General features: G+C 48.4%; 1 protein-coding gene across 1 annotated transcript; it reads right to left on the reverse strand.

Moving 5' to 3' along the window:
- Positions 1 to 248: 248 nt before the first annotated feature.
- LOC118774881 (leucine-rich repeat-containing protein 75A-like) lies at positions 249 to 21,019 on the reverse strand. The gene is made up of 4 exons (XM_036524453.1): positions 19,795 to 21,019; positions 15,613 to 15,741; positions 9,671 to 9,783; positions 249 to 1,256 (listed from the first exon to the last, which is right to left on the reverse strand). The coding sequence occupies exons 1-4, from the start codon at positions 20,047 to 20,049 to the stop codon at positions 404 to 406; spliced, it is 1,350 nt and encodes a 449-aa protein (XP_036380346.1). The 5' UTR covers positions 20,050 to 21,019; the 3' UTR covers positions 249 to 403.
- Positions 21,020 to 24,368: the final 3,349 nt, after the last annotated feature.

The following is a 24,368-nucleotide window of genomic DNA, read 5'->3' on the forward strand; positions in this document are numbered from 1 at the left end:
ACCTGTCACAAAGTGCCACATCTTGGATGCAATAGTAGACAGAGAAACCCTTTCTATAAATCTGAAGTAAGTGATACATAAAAATACACCATCCATATATTTCTATATAATATACTTTAAGGTTTAAGATTACAATACTTAATATGCTAACAACGATGGTAAACATACTTTGTTGAATCCTCTTCCTCATTCAAAATGTCCAAAATGTAACATATAAGGAGAGAGTTTTAATTATTCAAAAAGGGGCTCCACAGTGCCAAGTCCAAACTGGAGTGGGAAAAGAAGGCATCCCTCCTTTTTCATTTCTCTTCTTTTATTTCCCTCCCTACTTTCCCTCCTCCTTCCATCTCCGCATTCTTAAGCAGTCACAGTTGGGTCAGAACAGATGCAGCCACAAACACTCTCAGGTCTGATTGTCGGTAATCTTCGTCGTCGCCCAGTCCTCCACCTCTCCGCCCACCGGCCTGGACACAGAGAGCTCCTGCGATTGTCTGGAGCCGGGTAGGTGAGAGGGGCATATCTGAGTATCCTCCTGCTCCTTCACGCTTTCTCCCCCCTCTCTCTCCCTCTGTTCCTGCGTAACAGCTGTTTCCTTCCCCCCCACCCAGGCTGGCTCCCTCACGGCCAGCTTGCTACCCTCCTCCATGGCTTCTTCTCCATTCCCCTGTGCTTCCTTATCGGATTCGGCCATCTCCTCCGCCATCCCCTCAGCCTCTGCCTCTCCCTCCACCTCGCCCTCTGTGTCTGACCTGAGATCCTCGATGCTCTCCGTCCTGGCCCCCTCGTCCCCTTCGTCCCCTCCCCCCGCCCCCCTGCCGTCCGGCTCGCTGGCCTGGCTCTCCCCGAACTCCAGGATGGTGGGCAGGTTGCCCTGCTTGGGGCAGCGTTTGCGGAGGCTGACCAGGAAGGGCTGCGGCAGGGAGAAGATGTCCACGTTGTTGCCCAGGTCGATCCAGGTGACGGCGGGGAAGCTGCTGGGGTCCTTCAGCACGTCGGTCAGCTCCTTGAGCACGGCGCGGGTCAGCCGGTTGCCGTTGAGCGCCAGCGTCTCCAGGCGGGGGAGGGCGCCCAGGGTGGGCAGCAGCAGCAGGAAGGACTCGTCCGTCAGCTCGGTGAAGCCCAGCTCCAGGCTGCAGACCCGCTGGGCGTGCCGCTGGAGGTGGGAGCAGAGACGCTCCATGTCCCGCACGGTGAGAGGGATCCCCGACAGATCCACCGTCCCGCCCGATGGGGGGGAAGACAGCACCGCCTTCAGACTGACGGGCAAGAGACAGGGAAGGACAGGAGAAAGAGGGAGAGAAGGGGAATCAGTAAGGCATACCAAAAGTCTACTCACAAAGCATCAGCTTACAGCCTGTTTGTTGCTACTCCCTTTATGTGATGGGGGCTAAACCCGAGGCTGGCATTTTGGTAAATTTTGTCTGAACCATCACCCTCTACATGGTCCGGTATCTGTTCTTATTTTGCTATGTGATCCTCATAATTCAGATATAACTTGTGTTAACTTGCCTTACTCCTTATCTCAGTGATATTAACTGCAATACCTGCTGGGGTAAATGGAGTTAGTGCAAATCACAAGCATCTCAATGTGTCCTTTTTCCAGCATTTTAGAAACCTTGTGCATGTGCGCGTGAGACAGAAAGAGAGGGGGAGAGAGAGAGAGAGAGAGAGAGAGAGAGGGAGAGAGAGGGAGGGCGAGAGAGAGAGAGAGAGAGAGAGAGAGAGAGAGCAAAGGCACCATGGCGACTCTTTGACATTTTTAGCACCCAGACCTTGAGGTGCGGGCCTCAGGTACAGGCCCAAATAAAAACAGATTGCTGCTCCACCCAGGGTTTGCTGTGAGAGAACAGGACAGATTGTGCACTGGAGGTGGTCCCTCTCTGGCATGGCGGCACAGTCCACTGACTCTGACACTGACGGATTGAATTTGTCAGCTCCAGAGTTCCCCCTGACTCCACTGCCCTCAGTGAGGACACGCTCCACAACCTTCTCACTCTAATTTGATTATTCCCTCTCTCAGCACAGGCCCCACAGTACAGCCACGCACTCCCCCCCCCCCCCCCCCCCGCCCCGCCCCCGCCCCCGCTAGTCCTCTTGCTCTGTTCTACAACACTCTATGGATCGGACTGCCCTCTGTGTCTGTGAGCGTCTTGACATTGTGTGTGTGTGTGTGTGTGTGTGTGTGTGAGAACAAGGAGTTCAAGAGTACTAATTCTCCCTCTGGTGCATCAGCCCTATGGCTTTTTACCTCTGATATGAGACTTGCCATGGAGATGTCGGGGCTGCACGTAAACAAAAACAGACGAAACGGAGCAGGAATCCCACACTGTCCGTTTGGCCTCGGCCCAAAATCCCACGCTACGCTCAACGCGGGGCAGAGCCGGGGTCACCCTCTGCGCTCCGCCACCCCAGAACGGGTTTGCTGGGAGTTCTGCTTTCCTGCTTTTCTCATTTGGCCGAGAGCCACGATTTCCTGTCGCAGCCCTGCTTATTCGTCTAAAATGAAAGGGCAGCGTCATTCTCTCCTCCGTTTCTCCCCCGTGCTCTTTCCCACCCCCTTCTCCCTCTCTCTCCACGCTCCCTCTCTTTAACCGTCTTCTCCTTTTTCTCTCTTTCTCTCTTAAGACCAATTATCGCATAGACAGCAGGTGCGCGCATGCCGTGGATGAGAAACGCACATCCTCCCTCCCTCTCCTTTTTTCCCTGGGAGTGACAGACAGGTTGCTGTACAGCAAAGGGGAGAAGGAGAGGTGGCAGAAGAGGAGGATGCCCCAATAAATAAAGAACAACAATAGTTCAGTTTACTTGCGTGTGCAAGGATTTGCGAGGTTGATAATAATTGCGGGAGTCCTTCGGAATTGCAGGAGAGGCGGTCATCCCATGGGCAGGACCTTTAAGAATACACCAGCTGGAACGGTGCAATCTATAAAATCAATTTATATTTCAGGCCAGGCTCTGACACAGCTTGTGTCTCACACCCTGACATACACTGGATACCCACCAACATCCACGATGAAGGCTACCAAATATGCTCATCCTCCTTCATATACTCCTCCACTGTTGATTGCTATTCTCCAGGATTTTGTGGAGCTCTTCTGTGCGACGTTTTAATGCAGCTAACTGTTTAATTACACACAGCCTACTGCATTAGCTAATGAACAACACAAAAAGAAACAGTGCACATATACGCATTGCTTCACACACAAGGCATAAACACACACACACACACACACACTAAACTGAATCCCACAGTGACACACACAGAGAAATAGATGGAGAGGCAGCAATGTAATTAGTTGGAAGGACAATCTGTCAGCACGGTGGTCAATTCCAACACAATTAGGGAGCATTTCTCCGATGGTCCAAAGCTCTGCTCACAGTAAGTGGAACCCTCTGTGGGCTTGACTGTACAGCGGCATAAGAGGCGTCACACTGAGCTACTCAAAGAAGCGTTTCAGCATTACAGAAAATCTGCAGCTATCGGACCAATCGCAACTGGAGGTAATACTGCGAGAGAGAAGTGCGATGGAGGGAAAAAAGCGATAAAAATCCTGTGGGGTGGCAAACACCATCCCCGCAGAAAGACATTTCAGCTACTCACGTATTTTTCAATTAAAAGTTCGGCTGAAACAATAAGTATTTATTACGTCTGATAATAAAGTTCAAACGACAGCGTAATCTGTGGAGTGCAATTACACAGACTCCCACTACACCATGAAACTTGATGAACTTCATTAAGCATCATATGCTTTCAATGGTATGACATATATTAGCCGAGCCCTGTTCATGTAGCTGAACAGTAGTTTAGCACATGCACTTTCATGTGGTATAAATTGTCAAGGAGTGTGCACTGACTAACTATGGTTTGTATAAGAAGGCACGTGATCCTACCTGTCTATGGATAAGGGTGGTGGTGGTGGTGGTTGGGGGGAGGGGGGAGGGAGCCAGTCTCCTCTAAATTCTCTGCCTGTCTACCTGTTTACTTGTTTTGTGGCTTGAGGAATTCATAAAGCCCCTGCAAATTCGGCATCATGCAGGGAGCACAGCTAGGCTGACAGGGTGGCCTTTTAATTAAAAATTCTCACGCGCTTCCATCTGGAGTTGCACGTGACAGGGAGCGTGGATTGCAGCCTATAGCGGACATTCTGAGAGCCTGGTCGACGCTGGTTTCTTTTCATAACATTTCTTCCGCCTAATAAAGACACGGCAGACACCAGAGAGTGGCCTCTGCTGATAAGGAGAGCATCAGCCTACCGTTTCACATCGGTCTGAAGTTACTTCCTGGGTTAGTTCCTGTTGCGTGCTTCGCGAAAGTGCTGTCTCCTACCTGTGGAATCTCTGAGAAGCAATTACAGCTCTTGAAATTATTTCTCTGCGTTTGTACATTTCAGAGTTAATGTCTCATCTGAACTGTACACCATTATGAAATACGTAATCATTCGACAAATTCTTAAATCTGACATGCAGTTTATAACGAGGCAAAGACAAACACAGAAAGAGAATGTTTCCAGACGAGCGCAATGACTCTGTCGCTGACTACGGCTGCTTGCTCCATCTGACAGATGATCTGGCTGCAGTGTCCCTTAATGCAGAATAAAGATCAGTCAGGCAGGAGAGACGGGAGGGGTGCAACGATCGGAAGGAAATGAGAGAGAAAAGAAAGAGGGGAGGAATGTAGAGAAGGGAAGGACAGGAGAGGAAAAAAAGACAAGAAAACACACATGGAGATGGAAAGAGGAGAAGGCATAAGAAAGGTCGATGAAAGAGTGGAAACAGAGCAAAGACAAAAAGTAAAAAAAAGGTAGAGAGAACAGAGAAAGAGAAAGACGCGGACGAACGAGGAACGAGAAAGAGAGAAAACAACAGACACAGAAGCAGGCGTAAGGGGAGCATGTGCCAGAAATGCCTGAGAGCTGACAGCATAGTGACACGTGGCCAACACGGCCAGGTTCACCTCTCTCCACCCTGCCTCATCTCTCCCTCTCTCTCTCAAACACACGCGCACACACACACACACACACACACACACAGCTTATCACTGTCCACCTGCCTGCACCCATCAGCTCCAAATTATATTACTACCTCTTATAATTAATTGAATCTCCAACTAGTAAGCTGATAAAAACTGAAATGGCGACACACAAGCACATGCTTTCCTTTTTTTCACACACACGCACCCTCAGGCGCGTTGCACTGTGTGCTCCAACTCTCATTCCACCCCTCCGTTTAGGAACAGACAAAGACTATTTTCATGGTTTAGTAACATGAAAGTGAATATTGTGTCTGCAGAGAGAGAGTCAGAGAGAGGGGAGGATGGACTGTCGATTCTGCTGAGAGTTGCATCTTGAAATAAATTAGTCTCTCCACCTCTACAGACTCTCTCCCTCTCTCACACACACACACACACACACACGCACGCACACACACACACCTTGTACTCTTTCAGTTACGAGACACATTTTATTTCCCCCTGTCAACACTGTCCAGGTTGTTATTGACGACCTGCAGCACGCTGAACTCATTGTCTGAGACTGCAGTTGGAGCAGACACTGGAGCAACAGAGCACAGAGAGGGGGAGGAGTACACACACACACACACATACATACATACACATACACACTCTCACACACACACACACACACACACACACACACACACACACACACATACACACACATACACACTCTCACACTCTCACACACACACACACACACACACACACACACACACACACACACACACACTCACACACACACACACACACACATACACACACACACACACACACACACTCTCACACACACACACACACACACACACACACACACACACACACACACACACACACACACACACTCTCACACACACACACACACACACACACACACACACACTCACACACACACACACACACGATTATCAAATGATCCTCTGCAAGTGCACAGGAGCTTGCACTCCGCCCCCAGCCCCGCCCCCCCCAGCCATAACTCTGCATGCACTCGGCTCCGCCCACACCTGGGTGACGGCAGCGTGTCGGTCATTTCAGCAAGTTTTGCACAGACATCTTTGGAGCCTCTCATACTGTTCTACCCAGTTCAACAACTCTCTCTAATAAGGGATCTTGAATACCAAGGGTACACTCCCAGTGACCTCCTTCCAGCTTTGTGGCACAGCTATTGTTTTCTCCAATTATAATTCTCTTCCCCTCTGCCCTCGCTCTCTCTCTCTCTCTCTCTCTCTCTCTCTTTCGCTCTCTCTCGTAGAAGAATGATGCGGTCAGGGTCTCATTTCGGAGAGAATGAGAGCACAATCCCCACATTACAATCTGTCAGCTGCAACCCATAGGAGAGGGCCAGCGATCTCGGAAAGACATGTGACTGAGGCTTCATATCAGTAACCTGGAAGGTTATTTCTGAGAATCCTGCCTACCATCACCTCTCTTCTCTGCTGCCTCTCCCTCACTCAGTCACTGTCTGAGCACAGATCTATTTAAGAAAAGAAAATACATGTTAGAATGAGAAATATTTATGTGTATTTGTATGGGTGTACAGTATATTGTAGCATATAAATAATGAATGCAAAAATATGTTGAATAACTGATGCATAATTTATTGTTTCTTTCATAGAGGTTTTAAGCATATGAATGTATTTAAATTAAATATATGAACGTAGCAGTAATTGATTTACTGACAGATTTCTTCTTTATAGAACATGTTTTGATGTATGTTAATCATACCCTCCCTTTATTTGAGATGACATATTCTGTCCTTTTATGATATTGGGACTTTTCCTCTGGGGCTTACTCCATCTGCTGGCTCTGGGGCTGCAGCTGTTTCGGGCCCCTGTGTGGGTGTCATGGTTTGGGCTATGTAAAGCCTACTGGGTTTAATGCCACCAGTTGCTGTGGATACGAGTGCCTGCCAAGCTAATAAATGTAAATGTAAATACACTCCCCTTGCACCAAGCACTTCCACAGACTACTTTACATTCATGGAGTTAATGTATGCGATTTCCGTCATTACTCTTTCTTAAAGCTAGGAATCTTACTGAAGATCAAAGGCACAACCAGAGTGTTCAGTCTGAGACCCAACCTTGCAATACCCTGTCTACATGTTCCACGCCCTAACTGTTTAAAATGGTGCACACACAGTAATTGTTCTCATCAGACAGCTTGTGGGAGCGCGCTCAAGCCTGAGGTGAGCGGAGTGCGTTTCAAGCGAGGGCGCCAACGCCCACAGGCCAGACGCACCTCTAAATCCAACGGGACTTGAAGACCCAGCGCATATTTTCCATGAAGGACGGAGGGACACTAATGACCTCTGAACGCAGCTCAGTGCTTGTGCGGGGAACATGGCCCGGCCAGACGTCTGGGCAGCAGGGGGTGTGATTTGTGCTGAGGCCGAGGCCTGACTGTGCTGGAGACGACAGGACAGCTGAGATAAGAGGTTTCTCCACTCCAGTCCCTGACCTACACTGAGTGCTTCTTAATGAGGGACCTCTCATAAAACAGGAATTAATGGAACACAGTAATCAGCCACAGACGGACACAGGACGCAATTTGATATTCGCGTACATTAGCCAATAATTAGCCCTCAGGTTATTTCCTTTGCTGGTTCCCTCTGCGGGCTGGGTATCGGTTTCAGTTGTTTTTCCTGAATTTCCCCCTTCTCTTTTGAGTGGAGCCGTAGTTAACAGGAGTGAGCTCTCTCTTGATGTTAAGTTTGATTCATTTTCCTGCCTCAGTAATTGCCAGTATTGGGTGAGCTGTTTTAGTGCTGTGATGAATAGCGTTCCTTCCTCTGTAATTGCCAGCAGTGGGGTGCTTCAACTGTTAGAATGAAATCCTGGATAATCTTGTGTCTCTGCAATGTCTGATCCCTCCATTAAAGAGACAGAGAGTAGAGGAGAGATTAAATGGTCAGGGTTCCTCCCAGCGAGAAAGGAAAAAAAAAAAAAATTAAAATCCTTCTCTGAAAGAACAACCTTTGGCGACGCCCTGTCACGGCATCATTCGGGCACAATTACTGTTATGCTAATACAAAAGGCACTGAGAAATCTCCCAGAAACCACACCGGGCGCTGCCAAAAGGCATCATACCATGGCAGAGGGAGTGAAGAGAGGGAGAGAGAAAGCACGCTTTCCAATGAGAAACAACACCAGCGCAAAGTACGATAAGGAGCGGAGGGCTAATCGCATTAGCCCCGCACAATGCCCTGGCATCCCGTCCCGATTGCTCTCGGGTAACAATAGCAGGGAACGAGAGGAATGCACAGGCAGAGAAGGTGACACTGCAGGGGAAACACGCGGGGCTCTGATCCCCACCACTCCGGAGAGGCAGATGAAAGCACTTGAGAGACAAGACTCAGAATGGCTGCACTCCCCCTGATGTCCGCCTCTTGTTGGGTCTATAAAAAGATTTCCCCTTTCTCTCGCCATCTCGCGCTCACACACACACACACACACACACACAGAAACACACGCTGACATACACACAGAGAGCCGGTCATCCGCACGGCAACGTGAGGGGAGACCGTTCGGGGGGGAACGGGCGGTGGCGGCCCACGGGCGGGAGTTCAGAGCCGCTGCTCGCGGTAACCCCCGCGGCTCCGACCGCAGCTGCAGGGAGCAGCGCTCACACCCCGCAGCTGAAATGATGTCATCCGCTGATTCATTTAGCCGAGTAAATCACTCTTATTATTGGTGCTGCCTGAGTCAGAGCCTGGGGAGAGACCCTGGGCTCCGGACCGGAGTGAGATAAGGCAGGGGTTACACACTTGGGGAGAGGTGTGTGCGGACGCCGTCTGCAAGTTATGGCGCCTCCTGACAGCACAGGATCTTTAAATTCATAGCAGTTTACTCAAGAGCTTTACTCTGGGGGGGGGGTTTCCATTTGCGGTTCTGAGTAATAGACAAAAATCATAGCTCAGAGTGTTTTCTAGCTTGGTTTCCATTCTCCTAGAGGAGGAGACCGCATCTCTGATTGACACAGTAAAAAAGAAAAAACAAGGACTCAGCCAGATCTCTCTGCTGGGGGAGGCAAGCGTCCCCTGACGAAGGTGAACTAATCACTTTAATTAATGAATGAGGCTCAGCTGCAGCGGGCCCGATCGTCCCCCTGTGCGTGGGTGGGCCGGTAATCCACCAACGTCAGCCAGATTTCCATTAGAGAAGCACCTCCGATGAACAAAGGCTGGCGGGGAGTTGCCTCCCTGCACAACGTTTTCTCTCCTCTGTGATGATCGTATGGGAGGGGAGAAGAATGCGGGGGGAGGAGATGAGAGAGTTAGGAGCAGGTAATGATGTTTAGACGATACCTTTGTCATGCTAATAGCTGCTGTTGCAACTCACGCTCACGTCCCTCATTGTGAACGGCCCACAACAGCGCCAAACGTTCCCGCTGCTGTCCTCTGATGTGACGTTCCCGCTGCTGTCCTCTGATGTGTTGACCTAAACCAGGCGCTATGGGGGTGCTTAGGGGTGCACTGAACCCCCAGACAGACCTCTGTGCACCCCACCCTCCTTATATCCCGATGTCTACATAGTATTTACGACTTTTTGTACACCCCCGTGGATTACAATCGCACCCCTCTGTATTTTCTCCTGGCGCTGAGCCTGACAGAAACCACCCCCCCCCCCCCCCCTTCGTCCCCCCTTCCCCCCCGATCCTCACCACGCCTGCGGCTTCCTCTTCAGCAGCCCCTGCCGTCTCCATCGCGAGTGGGGGCTCAGGTGATAGGTCAGCTGCCTGCACACCTTCTCCATGGCAGTCAGAGCATCTCCTTCCTGCGAGAGATGGGAAGAGAGGTGTCTCACTGTTTAAAACGAGCACGTAAACAGCAGCCTGAATATCTGAGAGGGAAGCATGCTGTACGAGCGCTCGTCTTTTTTATGCAGAATTGAGATGGAGGACCCAGGCTTCCTGCAGTAAGGCCTTCCGTGTGCGGACTGTCTGATCTAATTTACCTCAAATGACCTCTTTGGGAAGGGAAACTCAAGGCTGGAGGAAACCCTATCAGAGAGTTATAAAAAAAACACACACACACAAGCACAAACACAAACACACACACACACACACATACTGCATACTGTGCACGTCCCAAGACTGCACTGCCTCAAGCCTTCAGACTGCGGTCTGGAAGTGGTGAAGCTTGTCACTCCCATGATTCCAAAAGCCTGTTTTTGTGTACTGCTCATTTCTGACTCATTGCAAGTCACTCCTGCGTGCATGAACATTCAGGGGGACAGCTTGCAGTAAAGTACCAAGGACTCCAGAAATTCAGAGCAGGCACATGTGTAACTCCCTCACACACGGCAAGGCCGTGACATATAACACCATTTGCACTTGGCTTCGCACAAATACAGGGAGGGAGGGACACCAGTATATTCTGGTGGCGAAACATGCCACAAAAATCCGCCTAAAGTTTTGTGTCACAGCAAAGTACATCCAAAAGTATTGCGAGTTCATCCTATGAAGACTTTCACGGGAAAATACCACCGCGCTGTACCGGTGTCTCACATCTTCGCGCTCACAACAGCCGATCCCTCGCGGCAGGCTGCGGCAAACATGCCGAGCGTGAAGTCGGCGGCGTCGGCGGCGTGGAGGAAAACAAAGTTATTAGCGCTGCTGCTTCTCGTTTGGCAGCGAAACCCAGAGGACCTTTCAGAAGCACTTTGAGGACAAGTCCAATTAAACGCCCGCGACACGCTAACGCTGCTCAATACATGCCACTGCCTATCGACTAATGAAGCAGAGAGGCTCGCTCCGCGGTGGCCGCAGGCTGCTGAGGTCACTGCAGGAGGGACGGAGGGAGACCAGGAATTGATCAAAGGTTTATTGATCAGCAATGTATCCCCCCCCCCCGCCCCCCCCCCGGTCTGCCGTCTCTGTCAGCCACCGTAGACAGAGAGGGGGAGCTGCCAGACTGCAGGACATATTTTCCTCCTTTATTTCTGCCGAACCGAAACTGCAACCCTTCCCAAATGAGGTGCGGTGATATTTTACGGCGTATTGATTTCATTAACTGAAAGCAACGCGTGTGCACACAGCAGTTTAAAGCAGGTGCTTAATAAGAGGCGATGTTTAGGGCAATAATTAAATAATATGCACTCGGCTGAACTGCTTGAGTAGATGGGTAAATGCCCTTCACTGTTCAGCAAAGGCCATGCTGGGCTTGGGGGGGATCTAGAAGGTTTTGACATGGAAGGAGCAGACACCCAGATTTTTCCCTACATGCTTTGCAGCCAGGGCTTGGTGTCTCCTTCCACCACCTGTCAATGTGTCCATCTGAGGTCTGAACTTCAGATGATTCATTGATTAATCTGTCAGTTTGATCCCGGACCCCAGTGCAGGTTTGGGCTGAAAGCAAATTTCAACAGGTCTGTTATAACTTTTTTCTTTACTCTTGGTAATATTCCACAGACTCATAGTCATCACTGCAGTGATAAGCTTCAACTTAAATTATGCATCTCTTAAATAAATTCATATTTGTTCAAACTTACAACCTGTGCCTCCATTCTGTCCCACACGGTTCTCTCTTTTTTGAGCCAACTCTTTTGGTGTGGAAATAACCGTCAAGGATTTGGTAGTCGGCACAGTGTGTGTGTGTGTGTGTGTGCGCGCGTGTGTGCGTGTGTGTGTGTATGTGTGTGTGTGTGTGTGTGTGTGTGTGTGTATGTGTGTGTGCGCGTGTGTGTATGTGCGTGTGTGCGTGTGTGTGTGTCTGCATGTGTGTGCGTGTGTGTGTGTCTGCATGTGTGTGCGCGGAGTTTGCCATGAGTTTTATCTCAGACTGAGGAGACAGGCTCCCTCACTTGGTCTTTTTTTCCTCTCTCTGTCTCACCCTGACTCTCGCTGTCTGTCTGTGCTATTCCCAGACCTGACCTTTACAGAAAAGAATGAGGAGGAAATTGATTAGTTGATATCTCCATTCCTCCCATCCTCCACCCAATACACCTCATTTACAAACACAAAGGGCATTTCAATTCAAAGGATATATCGAGTGCTCTTATGTGTACCCTGTACACACACACAAAAACACACACACACACACACACACACACACCTGCTCTGTGGCTGACCGGCGTGGAGGTGTGAGTGTGTGCGAGTGCTGCACGAAGGGAAATTTGTGATCGCGGTCCCTGACAGACCGGCGGCCCTCCCTCTGGCAGTGTAATCACAGATTCAGGTCTCTGTAACACGCCACACAGAGCACCTGCTGCCAGAAACAGCAGAGTTTATCTGCTCCTCTCCTCCTCCCCTCAACGCACCTCTCCCGTCTCCTCTCTACTTCAACAAGCCTGTCTGTCCTCCACCTTCCCACCTTAACAGACCTCTGCGCTCGGCACACCGCTCTGCTTCTCTCCACTCCCCCTAAATACAGCTTTCTGTTCCCCTCCGTCTGGACGCTGCTCTGATTTCCTCTCCTCTGGAACAAGTCTGGCTGGACTGGGGAATCGCTGGATGGTCACACCGTGAGTCATGACGTTTTTCATTTGTTCAGAAAGAATTGAACAGATTACATTATATGTTGACGTCCCAAATGAAAATTTGGGAAGGGAGTTTTCAGACATCCCCCCATGCAATTTACCAAACCTAGACAAACTTGTCAAGTCCATGACTATAAAAACCTCGCTCTCCACTTCCTTTCCATATCAGCTGTTAACAGCATCCTTTCTCTCTGCCCCCCCCTCCCCATTTCTTTTCCCTGTTTATGATGCCCACATGGGGTGGGTTCAACAACCTCAGCCCGCAGCCAGTTGAAGACTTCGTCAGACTCAAAGCCAAAAAAGTACCACTATAACCACATCAAACGCAACCTTCATGCTTTGATTGAATGGAAATTCATATCTGTTGAATTATGACTTCTTTAGGGCTGGATTTATTTGGGAATGCAATTTAAGCAAACTGCCTAGCAGTTGCATTTCACAGTGCGGACCCCTACCAAGGGTCTCACCCAGGACTTGATTCATTTTGTGAGGGGGGGGGGGGGAGGGGGGCTGAGTAGACAGTGTGTGGATCTACATTATAATCTCACACATGAGGGAGATACAGAGAGTGCAGGCCACAGAAGGCAGGTGCAGGCAACTCGAGTGTGTGTGCCGTGTGACTGAGCCGCTCTCTCTCCAATACACAAGTTGCTCTCACTCCAATACACTGAGCCGCTCTCACTCCAACACACTGAGCCGCTCTCACTCCAACACACTGAGCTGCTCTCACTCCAATACATTGAGCTGCTCTCATTCCAACACACTGAGCCGCTCTCACTCTGACACACTGAGTCGCTCTCTTCCGATACACTGAGCCGCTCTCACTCCAGCACACACTGAGCCGCTCTCACGCTGATACACTGAGCCACTCTCACTCCAGCACGCACTGAGTCACTCTCACTCTGATACACTGAGCTGCTCTCATTCCAATATACTGAGCCGCTCTCACTCCAACACACTGAGCCGCTCTCACTCCGATACACTGAGCCGCCCTCATCCAGCACACACTGAGCCGCTCTCACTCCGATACACTGAGCCGCTCTCACTCCAGCACACACTGAGCCGCTCTCACTCTGATACACTGAGCCGCTCTCACTCCAGCACACACTGAGCCGCAGCGGTGGCAGTGGCGGTCACGGCGGTCTGCCGGGGCTGCGGTGTGTGTGACTCATCCAGGAGCCCCGCGCCTCGCCTCTGTCTCCGTCTCACACGTCAGCAGGTCCTGCCCCAGGCCTCCCCCTCTCAGCTCCACTCTGCCTCAGCTGTCCGTGAGAGAGCCGAACACCTTTCAGCGAACGCGCCGGCGGGTTACTGTTCACGCCGATTCCGCGCAACAGCAGCGACGGCGGCGACAGCCGCAATAATGGCTTCGGTATTAAAACGAGGGACTGCGGGTCAGGTTATTGCTTTGATGAGGAACAGGGAATTGCATTACTCTTCCCTATGCCGAATACGCTGTGCTTCTCCCGCCCTCCTCACCTTTCTGAGGCAGAGTGACAGCTCCCTTCCTCAGGCGGTGACTGGGCTGTTACACACTGTACACTGTGGAACATCTAATGAGGCTGTGTCCCTCACGTTTCTCTGCATCCGGAACAGCCTTTTGCATCTTGAAAATAATGTTTATTTTTTTTTCAGCGCATCTGTGTTGAATTTGTGCAGACTTACAACAGAGCAAGAGGAGGTGCATCTCTCTCGCGTATTAACCCTCTCTCTTTTCCTTTCTTTCTGCCTTTGACAGCATGCGTTCCAATCCAAGGGCCATTCTTGCTGGGTTATGAAAACAATAAAGCCTCATTCGTTTATAGCTATTGGTGTCTTCCACGCTGCCCCAAACCACTGATTGGCTTGGCTGGAACAGTGTCACTTACCAGATCATTTCTATCATACCACGGTAGAGATCCAATGAGTACTTACGAACTAAGATACCCAATCCAAAGGCACCTGAGCTATGCGGTTCTGGTCTGGAAATACCACGCAACAAGCGTAGCTATTGTAAATGAACTGTCATACACAAACCTTTGTTTGTCTGGCTGTTTCCAGGAGTTCCAATGAATAAAGATTTACACTTGAGGTGTAGCCTACAGTATTCTGGCCCTTCATAGAGACAAGCCATTATGGTGAGGCAGATATATAAAACTCAGACATTTCAAAATAAATTATGCTAGATTGCTAGATTTTTAAAAAGGTTCAAAGGTATTCCTGTTATCTGATAATTACAAAAGTACGGAGAGTACAGATTGAATGTGCACACCCTTATTTCATAACTAACTAGTTTTAGTGTCCATAATGGGTTTCTGGAGTAGTACTAGGGTGATCAGTGCACATGAGAGTGTGAGAGGGTGTGTGAGAGAGGAGGGGGGAGAAACTGATACTGAGAGAGGCAGCTTGAGAGAGACTATGAGAGATAGGAAGAGTCCAGTGTGTGTAGGGGGAGTGAGTGAGTGAAAGCGAGAGAGAGAGAGAGAGAGAGAGAGAGAGAGAGAGAGTGAGATAGACAGAAAAGTGCTTAGCTCCAGGCCCTGAGGGGGGACTGCAGAGAGTGAATTTCAATTTCAGTTCCAGCCGCGCTCCCTGTGCTCCCCGCAAGTTAATAAATAGAAGATGACTCCAGCAGAGAACTTTCCCTGTCATTCATCTCTGCGCTCTCCTGTAGAGGTACACAGGCACACACGTATACTGTATATGTACACACACACACACACACACACACACACGCACACACACACACACACACACACACACACACACACACACACACATGCACACACGCACACACATACACACACACACGCACACACGCACACACGCACACACATACACACACACACACACACTCTCACACACACACATGCGCACACACCCGCACACACGCACACACGCCCGCACACACGCAAACACGCACACACACACGCACGCACACGCACGTACACATACACTGTATACACACCCAAACACGCACATACACACACACACACACACACACACTGTATACACACCAACCATCCATCCACACACACAAACACACACTGTCTGTTTTTGCTGGGTCTGTGTGTGTGTGTCTGTCTGTGTGTTTGCATGCACACATACACATGTATTAAGAGAAGGACAGATGGGATCAGTAAGTACCGTCTTGGGGCAGTGGACGTATCTGGCCAGGCTGATGATGAGGTCATGGGTGATGGGGTCCACCAGGCTTCGGAAGCTAGCATAGCGGTAGAGAACATCGTCCAAAGACGTCGACTCCATCCCCAGGTCCTACAGGCGCAGAGAAGGAGACACAGATGGATCCACACTGTAGGCTCAATCCCTTCTGAAACCATTGGCATCAGATCGAACAACACCAGTAAATACACTGCAGGGTCACAGGCAGGACAGCAACAGGTGAGCAGGGCTCCCCACGTCTGAACGGACCTGGTTATAACACAACACTCCCTTCCAAATGGAGCAAAGCAACATGGACCCACTCACACACATACAAGGCTGATCTCCGGAGGCTTTGTGTTTATTCTCCCGACACAGACAGATTGAGTGTAGACCCAATTTCTATTTGAGTATTTCTATACAGGTTCAACAGTTGCTGTTACACTAATGCCAACCAGGGCATTAAGAATTCATACTGTAATGGATTTCCTTTTGAAATAAAGGGTATTTCAGCGATACAGCTGCCCACCCTGACATTACCATTAAAATCCCATTCAGGGGAAACAGGAGACGGGTGTGTAAAAGGAACATGAAAACAGACCCTGAAATCAAAGCTTTCCCGGGAACATTAAAGCAATGAAAAGCCCTGACCATCTCTCACAGCCACAGAATTAAAAGGATGGGCCCGCACATGTGTGTGCCTTTCTGTGCGTATGTTTGTGTGTCCCCTGAGTGTGTGTGAATGTGTGTGTATGACTGTCTTTGTGTGTATGGATTTATGCATGCCTGTATGTGTGTGCATGTGTATGTGCCTGTTTTGTGTATCCTTCTGTGTGTGTATATGCCTTTGTGTGCATGTGTTTGTGTGTCCCCCTGTGTGTATGTTTGTATGTGTGTGTTTGTGCATGTTTCTGTGTGTGTGTGTGTGTGTGTGTGTGTGTGTGTGTGTGCGTGTGTGCGTGTATGTCCCAAAAGTAATCCCCTCAGACTGGCAAAAACAACTCGTCTACCTATGCAAATTCATAACCCTGAATAACTTCCATGTGATGTCTGTTACCTAAAATGGAACATCCCTGATAAACAAACCTGTAATCTCAGTTATGGTGACTAACAGAGAGAGGGAGAGAGAGAGTCAAGAGAAAGAAAGAGAGACAGAGAGAGAGAGGGAGGGAGGGAGAAAGGAAGGAGGGTAGAGGAGGAAAGAGGTAGTTTAGCATTTTCCTGTACAAAGTCATTTATATTTGATGCTGGAAAGATATGAATTATGAATGAACAGGACAAATAAATCTAATAAATCATTTTAACCCTGACAGTGGGTGAGAGGAGAGGTTATCGGGAAGGCTATATGTCTACAACCAGAGTGATTTTTTACTACCTCAAGAAAGACCCCATCTTCCATGTAAAGAGACCAGATCCAACCGCTGTTCATTGGAAAGAAATGAAAAGCTTAGCAGAAAAGCCCTCATTAATCCTTCCATTGCCATGGTTTCCAGAGCATCAGCCAGTGACGAGAGATGCTCTATGTGAATTAATTTTTCTGTCCCAGCATGCACTGGTTCAGCATCCAGCTGCTGAATTGGAATTTCATGAGACTCTCTGCTCTGTTTGACAGTGTAAAAGTCAGCATAGCAGATACCGCTAAGAGTGCTCAGCGCTGAGAGTTACACACCCCTCATCCCAGTCCAACACGCAGGGCTAAATGTTTGGGAGAACAGTCAACAGTCAGCCCTCAGTAACTAACCCACAGTTCCATTAAAGGAAGAGAAAACTCCATATCCTCACTCAATCCCACTGAATCTTGTCCAAACCTCCACACTCCACCCCACAAGAGCTGGTGCTGTGAGACCTGCACCCTAATAACAACACCCAGGCCGCTCACCCAATCTACGTAGCATTGTGCTATTATTCGATTAAACTGCCTGTCCTATAGTACATCCGCAGAGATGGTTTCAGTGGGAATCGGAAACTCCTTAGATGCAGACAAGCCGGTCAAGAAGAAACGGCCAACATAAAAAAGGGAGAAATTTAGGGGTCTTACAAATATAATCAATCAATAAATCATAATGGATAAAGGCAGAAACGAAATGTGTGTTCATTTACAATGGTCTGCAGCTCCGTCAGAGCGAGAAGGCAGAGAGAGAGAGAGACAAGATTAAAATAGAGTGCTTGCGCCCCTTACAGCAGATATGCTAATTCTTTCCGGCGAAAGGTCAACATGGCCCCCTTATGCCCTGTTTTACCCTGCTGTCTCTCGCCTTAACCCCCTGTCTTTCCCTCTGTCACTCGGCGGGCTTGGCTAGGCCACCGAGGCAGAGCTCCTCTAGCTGAGAGCCATCGGCGTGAGGTAATAAAACGCGGCGCTTCTGTTAGGAGGAAGGGTGAGCTGGTCTTTGGGGCGTTCGTTTGCGGCAACGCTGACAGAATGGGAACAGAACACAGGTACAGTGCAGACGGTGGAGGATGGGAGGTGAAACCGGAGGACGCCTGGAGTAGCCGTACGGTCTACTGGGTTTGAGGAAAGCTATCCTGTCAGGGCGTCATGTCCCGAACGAACGCAGCGTGCGCGGGGCTAGCACACAAACACTCGAGGGATCCTTTTACGGAGTAAATCCATTCCAGCGTTTCTTGCGGGAGAGGGCAGAAAAAACACATCTATGGTCTCGATTAACTCGCCGGGAGGGAGGGAGAAAGCTGGTGTTCCTTCTGCGAGCAGCCCACACTGCCCTGTCTTAATCAATAACAGTAACAAACAAACCACATGACAGTTACTCACAGGGTGAGCTCATTGCAGTCTTGGCCCGGCCTATCCCCTGAAGAACTCACGCCCGAGAAAGTCTCGCTCTGCTTCTCACAGCCCGTTCAGTCTCCTCTGTGAAGGTGTGGTGGAACGGGCTAAAGCGGCTCAGTGGGGTCAACCCGGACACCTGAATATTTTTAAACCAGCAGCTCAAGGTGCAAAAAGACCAATGGCCGTGGGTGTTCGATAATGTTAAACTTCTGCCGTTCGCTTCCTTCCCCGTTGGTGTCACACCTCTTTGTGTCCCCCCTCCCTGTGCAATTGGGACGCAGCTTCACAGAGTAACTCAACCTGGCCAACCCACACAGAAAACACCGGCCGCAAGAGCAGAGCCTGGGGGAACGGATACACACCCTACTCATCCACCCATCCATCCGTCCATCCGTCCGTCTGTCCTCCCTTCCCAGTTTCCTCTCTGCCTCACGACACCGTGATCGAACAGACCCGCCCCCTTCCCTCCGGGCTGCAGCGAGACCCTGCACATCAATCAGCCCTGAAGTGCCACAGAGCTTGTCCACTAATTACCTCCCAATTACACCACCTTCCCCATTGATCAGGTGCCTCTGCACCACTGACACTGACAAACAAGGGTCCGCATGCTAAGGGGCTGACTCTCCAGGCAAATCCCTCGCCACGGCCCTGGAGGAATTGGCTTAATGCTAATGTGAATATAAAATATATAAGGAATATACATTTCCAACATGCATCCCATATAATATACATAACTGTAATTTTCATACACAGTGCAAGATTTTATACATACACTATAGAATGCACATATTGTAGAATTCTAAAATATATACATAAAATTACAGTGCAATTCAAATTCTAAGCAATAGTCTGTAGCTAATGCCGTGCACCCGAGTAAAGATGTTTACCTTGATAATAGCATTAAATATATAACAGCAACAGCCTGTCCCTGATGATCTATAAGTAAACAGGTGCCCAGGAACAGATCAGAAGACATCATCTTCCAGCAACCAGTGTCTGTGCATTTGAACCCCTCAAGAGTGCTACTTAAATCGGGACTGCATCATAATAATCTGATTCAATCCATGTCTCAGAAGTGACATTTTAGTCATTACATTATGCATTATAGTCGATCAATGATATTGTTATACACTATATGCCCCCAAAAGTCACTCATATAATGATATCCTAACGTTCATTATTGATGTAGCCAACACAATGCGCCTGACATAAACTCCAGTGGTAGCTCGGTCGTCCCTGGACCCAGCTCTGGACCGTTCCGGGCTGTCCCCCGCTCAGATCTCCAGGTTTCTCTGCTCCTTTTGCGGTTCTCGCTCTGTCACCTCCGCATCTGCATCTCGGTGCTTCACTCACGTCACCGTGTTTACAAACTCGCTCACCTGTCGGAGTGTCTTCAGCAGCTCGGTCGCCTCGCTCTGTTTCCCTTCTTTCGCCATCACCATCATCTCCTGGATCATGCCGATGCGACGCTGGTACGGCGGCGGGGGTCCGCCGCGGCCGAACCTGTCCCCTGACCTCAGCATGAAGGAGGCGAAGAGATCACCCCTTTGCTTGGTCGGCGTCCGCTTCCAGCCGCTGTGCTGGGGGCTCGGCCCGGCCTCCGAGCCCGCGCCTTTCGTCTGTTTGGTTCCCATGGGGTGTCGCAGACAAGGTGTACAGAGAAAAAGTACACCCGATCCGTCACCTGCTCATGCAAAGTTTATCTTCTTTGAGCTTGATTTATATCTTATCGCACACCATAGCCTCTGTTACAGTCTGTGACAAGGCTGTAAGTCCATGAAATACTGAGCAACAACGGCAGCGCTATATGGTGATGTGGCTGTTAATGTTTTGATAACAGGCGCATGGAAGTAAAACAACATCCCATTAAGATATGATAACAAACAGCATTACCGCGAAATTACACTGCATGGCAACAAAATAGCAAAACAGTATCTAAAAAACAATTGTGAGTTTTAAAAATGGCATATTTTCCCTTCTTATCATGAAGAGCACATGCGGAGGTCTTAACCCGAGCGGAGAAGAGACGCTTTCTTCCTCCAGCGGTTGAGGATCCTAATCCGAGCGCAAGCACTCGCAGGGTTGCTAAAAAGCCCACCATACAAAAGTTTTAAGCTATTTCTCCTGGATGCAACAAGTTCCGATATTTGACGGGAGTGGAAACACACAACGAAACAAAAAAACTTTTTATCATACAACTGAAGAGTACGAAAATCCCAACGATCGATATTTGTAAATCCACCCACTGTCCAGCTCCTGGCGGAGGGTACGCACACAGGCGACCAGCCAGAAGAGAAATGCAGTCGAGACCAGCGAAGCATACACTGATGAGAGAGAAAGAGTGAGAGGGGGAGAGAGGGAGGGAGGGAGTGAGGGAAAGAGAGAGAGGGAAAAAGAGAGAGACGGTCCAGTCAGCTGGCGCCCTGAAGTGTGACGGTTTGTTTTCACTGTCGCTTCTGTCTACCTCCCTCAAGAGCCCTTCAGGTCGAGAACATCTTTGTTGACTACGCCTGCCCACTCCTCCTCCAAATAGGATCCCTTTTTGCGACCCGTTTTCGCCTTCTTCTTCTTCATCGTCCCCTACTATTTTTTCGTGTGCGTTGAGTCTACTCTGCCTCCCCAAAAGTGAAACATTCACGCGTTTCTAGATGATCCGGAGCAGATGAAGTCACAGAGGTGAAGAGAAAGAGGGGGAGAGATGACGGGGAAAGGAGGGGACGGACTTGACAAGTTCACCCTTCACAGTATATTCTGCCGTTGTTTTGTTGTCGGTCAGAACTCGCCCCGGTTTACTACACTTACTTACGTAAGCGCCACTCTCTGTGTTTCAGATTTTCCTCACTTAACAGACGTCGTGGATAGATCTAATCGTACACAGAGATCACAATATTAGCCTATTTCCCCAGAATCATCTCTGCTTCGCTCCAGTGCAATTGTTATTATCGCTTCAATGACCCTGTAGCTCTACCGTTTTGGGGGAAAAATGTATACAGTGCTCGGTCCGACTTTAAAATGCTCTAACCTTGACCTGGAAGAGTTGGGGCAAGGGTTATCATGCCTCCCGTGTATTGGTTACAGCAGGACAGAGGTGTTGGGTCAGATTAGTTGTCATTGTGTGCGATTCAGAAGCGATGGGCCCTCTTAAATTGAATTCCGTCAATAAATGTGAAGTTGCATGCATGAAACTACGATTCTCGCTTAATTTTAGTATCTGTGACAGACACCGTGAAACTCCCTGTTTGACAAGACTAATTTTTGAGATCATTAAGGCAATTAGGCGATGCATATATATATATATATATATATATATTGAATTCTCAGTCAAGCAACAGGCTATATGGAACACTTGTAAACACTCAGGTGGAAATAGTTTTCAATGAATGTATACAACTGATTATAAACTCCTTGATTTAGTTTTATTGGCCTTTCTCACCATCGGTGACACTGCTAGCCTGCACAGCATCACCAGAGATAACCACGGCTCCATACCCCAATGGACACGTAATGACGATATTCGCATTCTGTGGGACATGCAGTAATCTTTGACCTACATTCTCCGACACTATCACGGAAGTGACAGCAGCAGTCTCGCAGATGGCGATTATCGTCCCAGTTTAAGGCGAGGCATTGAACGGAACAGATTCACCGGAGCTGTTCCTGTCGCCCCCTGTAGGCGGCTTCTGGGGAAGCAAGAAACGCGTGGGCGCTGAAGTGTTTTTGTTCGCTTGATTGTTTTCTGTATTTCACAAGATAATATGAACAGTGCAGATTGCACAGACCTTTTTTAGCTTCTGGGATTAGTGCCAGGTGAATCACGTAAACAGTAATTACCAAACAATTAAGCAAGCTATTTGCATTGCAAAACAGGTCACTTGTTCGTAGTCCATTTCACTTATTTTACATTAAAAGGACAGTGCACCGGTATTAGCAGATGCCCTTATGCTGGGCAACTGACATAGATTGCTTTACAATATCCATTTATCGTCCTGGATATCTGTTGGAAAAAATGTCTGGTGAAGTAATTTGTGTATGTCTAGTAACAGTGCCCTAGGTTTGAATAAGTCTTGCACTATCTCTGCATAATTGCCAGAGGTGGAAAACTCCGGCTTCAGAAAGTAAAAGTCCTGCCACATATTTGTTCCACCCATGCACTACACCACCTGAATTTAATTAGCACAACTCTTCGGCCAGGTAGAGGAGCTAATTAGTGAAATCACCTTGTTTAGTGAATGGCTAGAACAAATACATGGTAGGACTTTTACTCTCTGAAGCCGGGGTTTTCCACCTCTGATAATTGCCTCTGTTTCGTGTTGCGGAAGGCACCCTGAGAATTCGTTGAAAGACGGGCTGCAAATAAAATGAATAAGTGTCCAGGAGCGCACTTCTTGGGATTCAAGCCTGCGGCCATCTGGTAGAAAATCCAGTTGTTGAACCATTACATCAGAGTGCTGCTTCCCCTATCATCTTCCTTTATGTACAGTGCCAGTCAAAAAATGTGGAAACAGCTGATTAGGTTAATGGGACTCATGCATTCAAAGACATTTTGACTTATAATTAACTGCTTGAAATTTGTTCTTTTAGACAAGTGTAAATAGTGAAGTTGATGCCTATGTATGGATTTCTTTAAAAAATTAATTAAAAAAATATTTTTGGCTACTTTGAAGAATGTAAAATATAAAATAATAGTTATAATTAGTTTCGGGTGCTGCATAATTCCCTTTGTGTTATTTCATGGTTTGGACATCTTTGCTATTATTCTAAAATGTGGAAAAACCCTTCTGTTGGTAGGTGTGTCCCAGCTTTTGACTGAGACTGTAGGAGTGGAGAAGCAGGCTGGCAGGGAGTCTATCAGGAAAGATCAGTATAAATGCTCTGTGATGCACACCAGCAGTTCTTACACTCCCAACCACAGACCCTGCCCACTTGTCTGGACCGCCTCCTTACTGCATGGAAAATGTCCTTGTCACTGGATGTCACTGGAACAAGTGTGCCGCTAATTTGTATCTACTAAATTCGATTCTCTACCCTTTAAAATCTCTGCATATGCTTGAAAATTCAAAGGGTGTCTGCGCCACAACGGATCCATCAGAAGTCTTTGGGAAAGTTTTTGGGGGCGGCAGTGTAGCATAGTGGTAAGAAGCAGGGCTTGTAACTGAAATGTTGCTGGTTCAATTCCCTGCTGGGGCGCTGCTGTCGTACCCTTGGGCAAGGTTCTTAACCCAGAGTTGCCTCAGTAAATATCCAGCTTTATAAATGGATAACACGTACAAACTGTAACCTATGGAAGTTGCTCTGGATAACAGTGTCTGCTAAATGACAATAATGGAATGCAATGGAAAGTTCACTACTTCAGCTAAAGTTTACAGCTCTGTGCATGCCATTCTCATTTAGCAGCTTCATCAACTGAGCCAAGACATCAAAACACAATTTTTAAAAGAATTAATGTGATAGGAAAATCTCTCAAATGTAAAACGTTGCTTAGTGGAGTGCATTCTGACTTTTCAGAAAACATGTATTTTCTATTGATTAGTTCGGACATGTATATGAAATGAGCGTCTGGGTGAGACTCAAGTCCTGCCATTGAAATATCAGTGTGGAATGGTACCACTCAATTACTCAAGTAACATGTTTCAAATGTCCTCAATGGCTTTAAAAATGTACACGTCAAGGAAAAAAATGAAACATGTTTTAGTGGTGTTGGCTTGAACTGCATTTGCAGTTTATTTTTGGTCAGACTGCAGTTGTAAAGAGTATCATAGTTTCCAATGCAGAAGAACAAAACCTCCACAGAAAAATGTGCATCTCTGCCATTTTGAAGCAGATCTGCATCTTTCTGGAAAGCCCACAACAGACATAATTTGGACAAAAGTCATAAATCTGTCTCATTTTAAACCTGTGAGTGGTAATAAGGCTTGAGAGTGGCCACAATCCTTCTGGTAGAATTGGAAGATTT

This window comes from Megalops cyprinoides, chromosome 3 (genome assembly GCF_013368585.1).
Source record: "Megalops cyprinoides isolate fMegCyp1 chromosome 3, fMegCyp1.pri, whole genome shotgun sequence".
In the NCBI taxonomy this organism is placed as follows: Eukaryota; Metazoa; Chordata; class Actinopteri; order Elopiformes; family Megalopidae; genus Megalops; species Megalops cyprinoides.

Coding starts and splice junctions, on each gene's coding strand:
- LOC118774881 (XM_036524453.1), bottom strand. CDS start 20,049: ATGGGAACCAAACAGACGAAAGGCGCGGGCTCGGAGGCCGGGCCGAGC. Junction 9,784..15,612: donor ACGTCCACTGCCCCAAGACG/GTACTTACTGAT, acceptor CATCTCTCGCAG/GAAGGAGATGCTCTGACTGC. Junction 1,257..9,670: donor AAGAGGAAGCCGCAGGCGTG/GTGAGGATCGGG, acceptor CTTGCCCGTCAG/TCTGAAGGCGGTGCTGTCTT.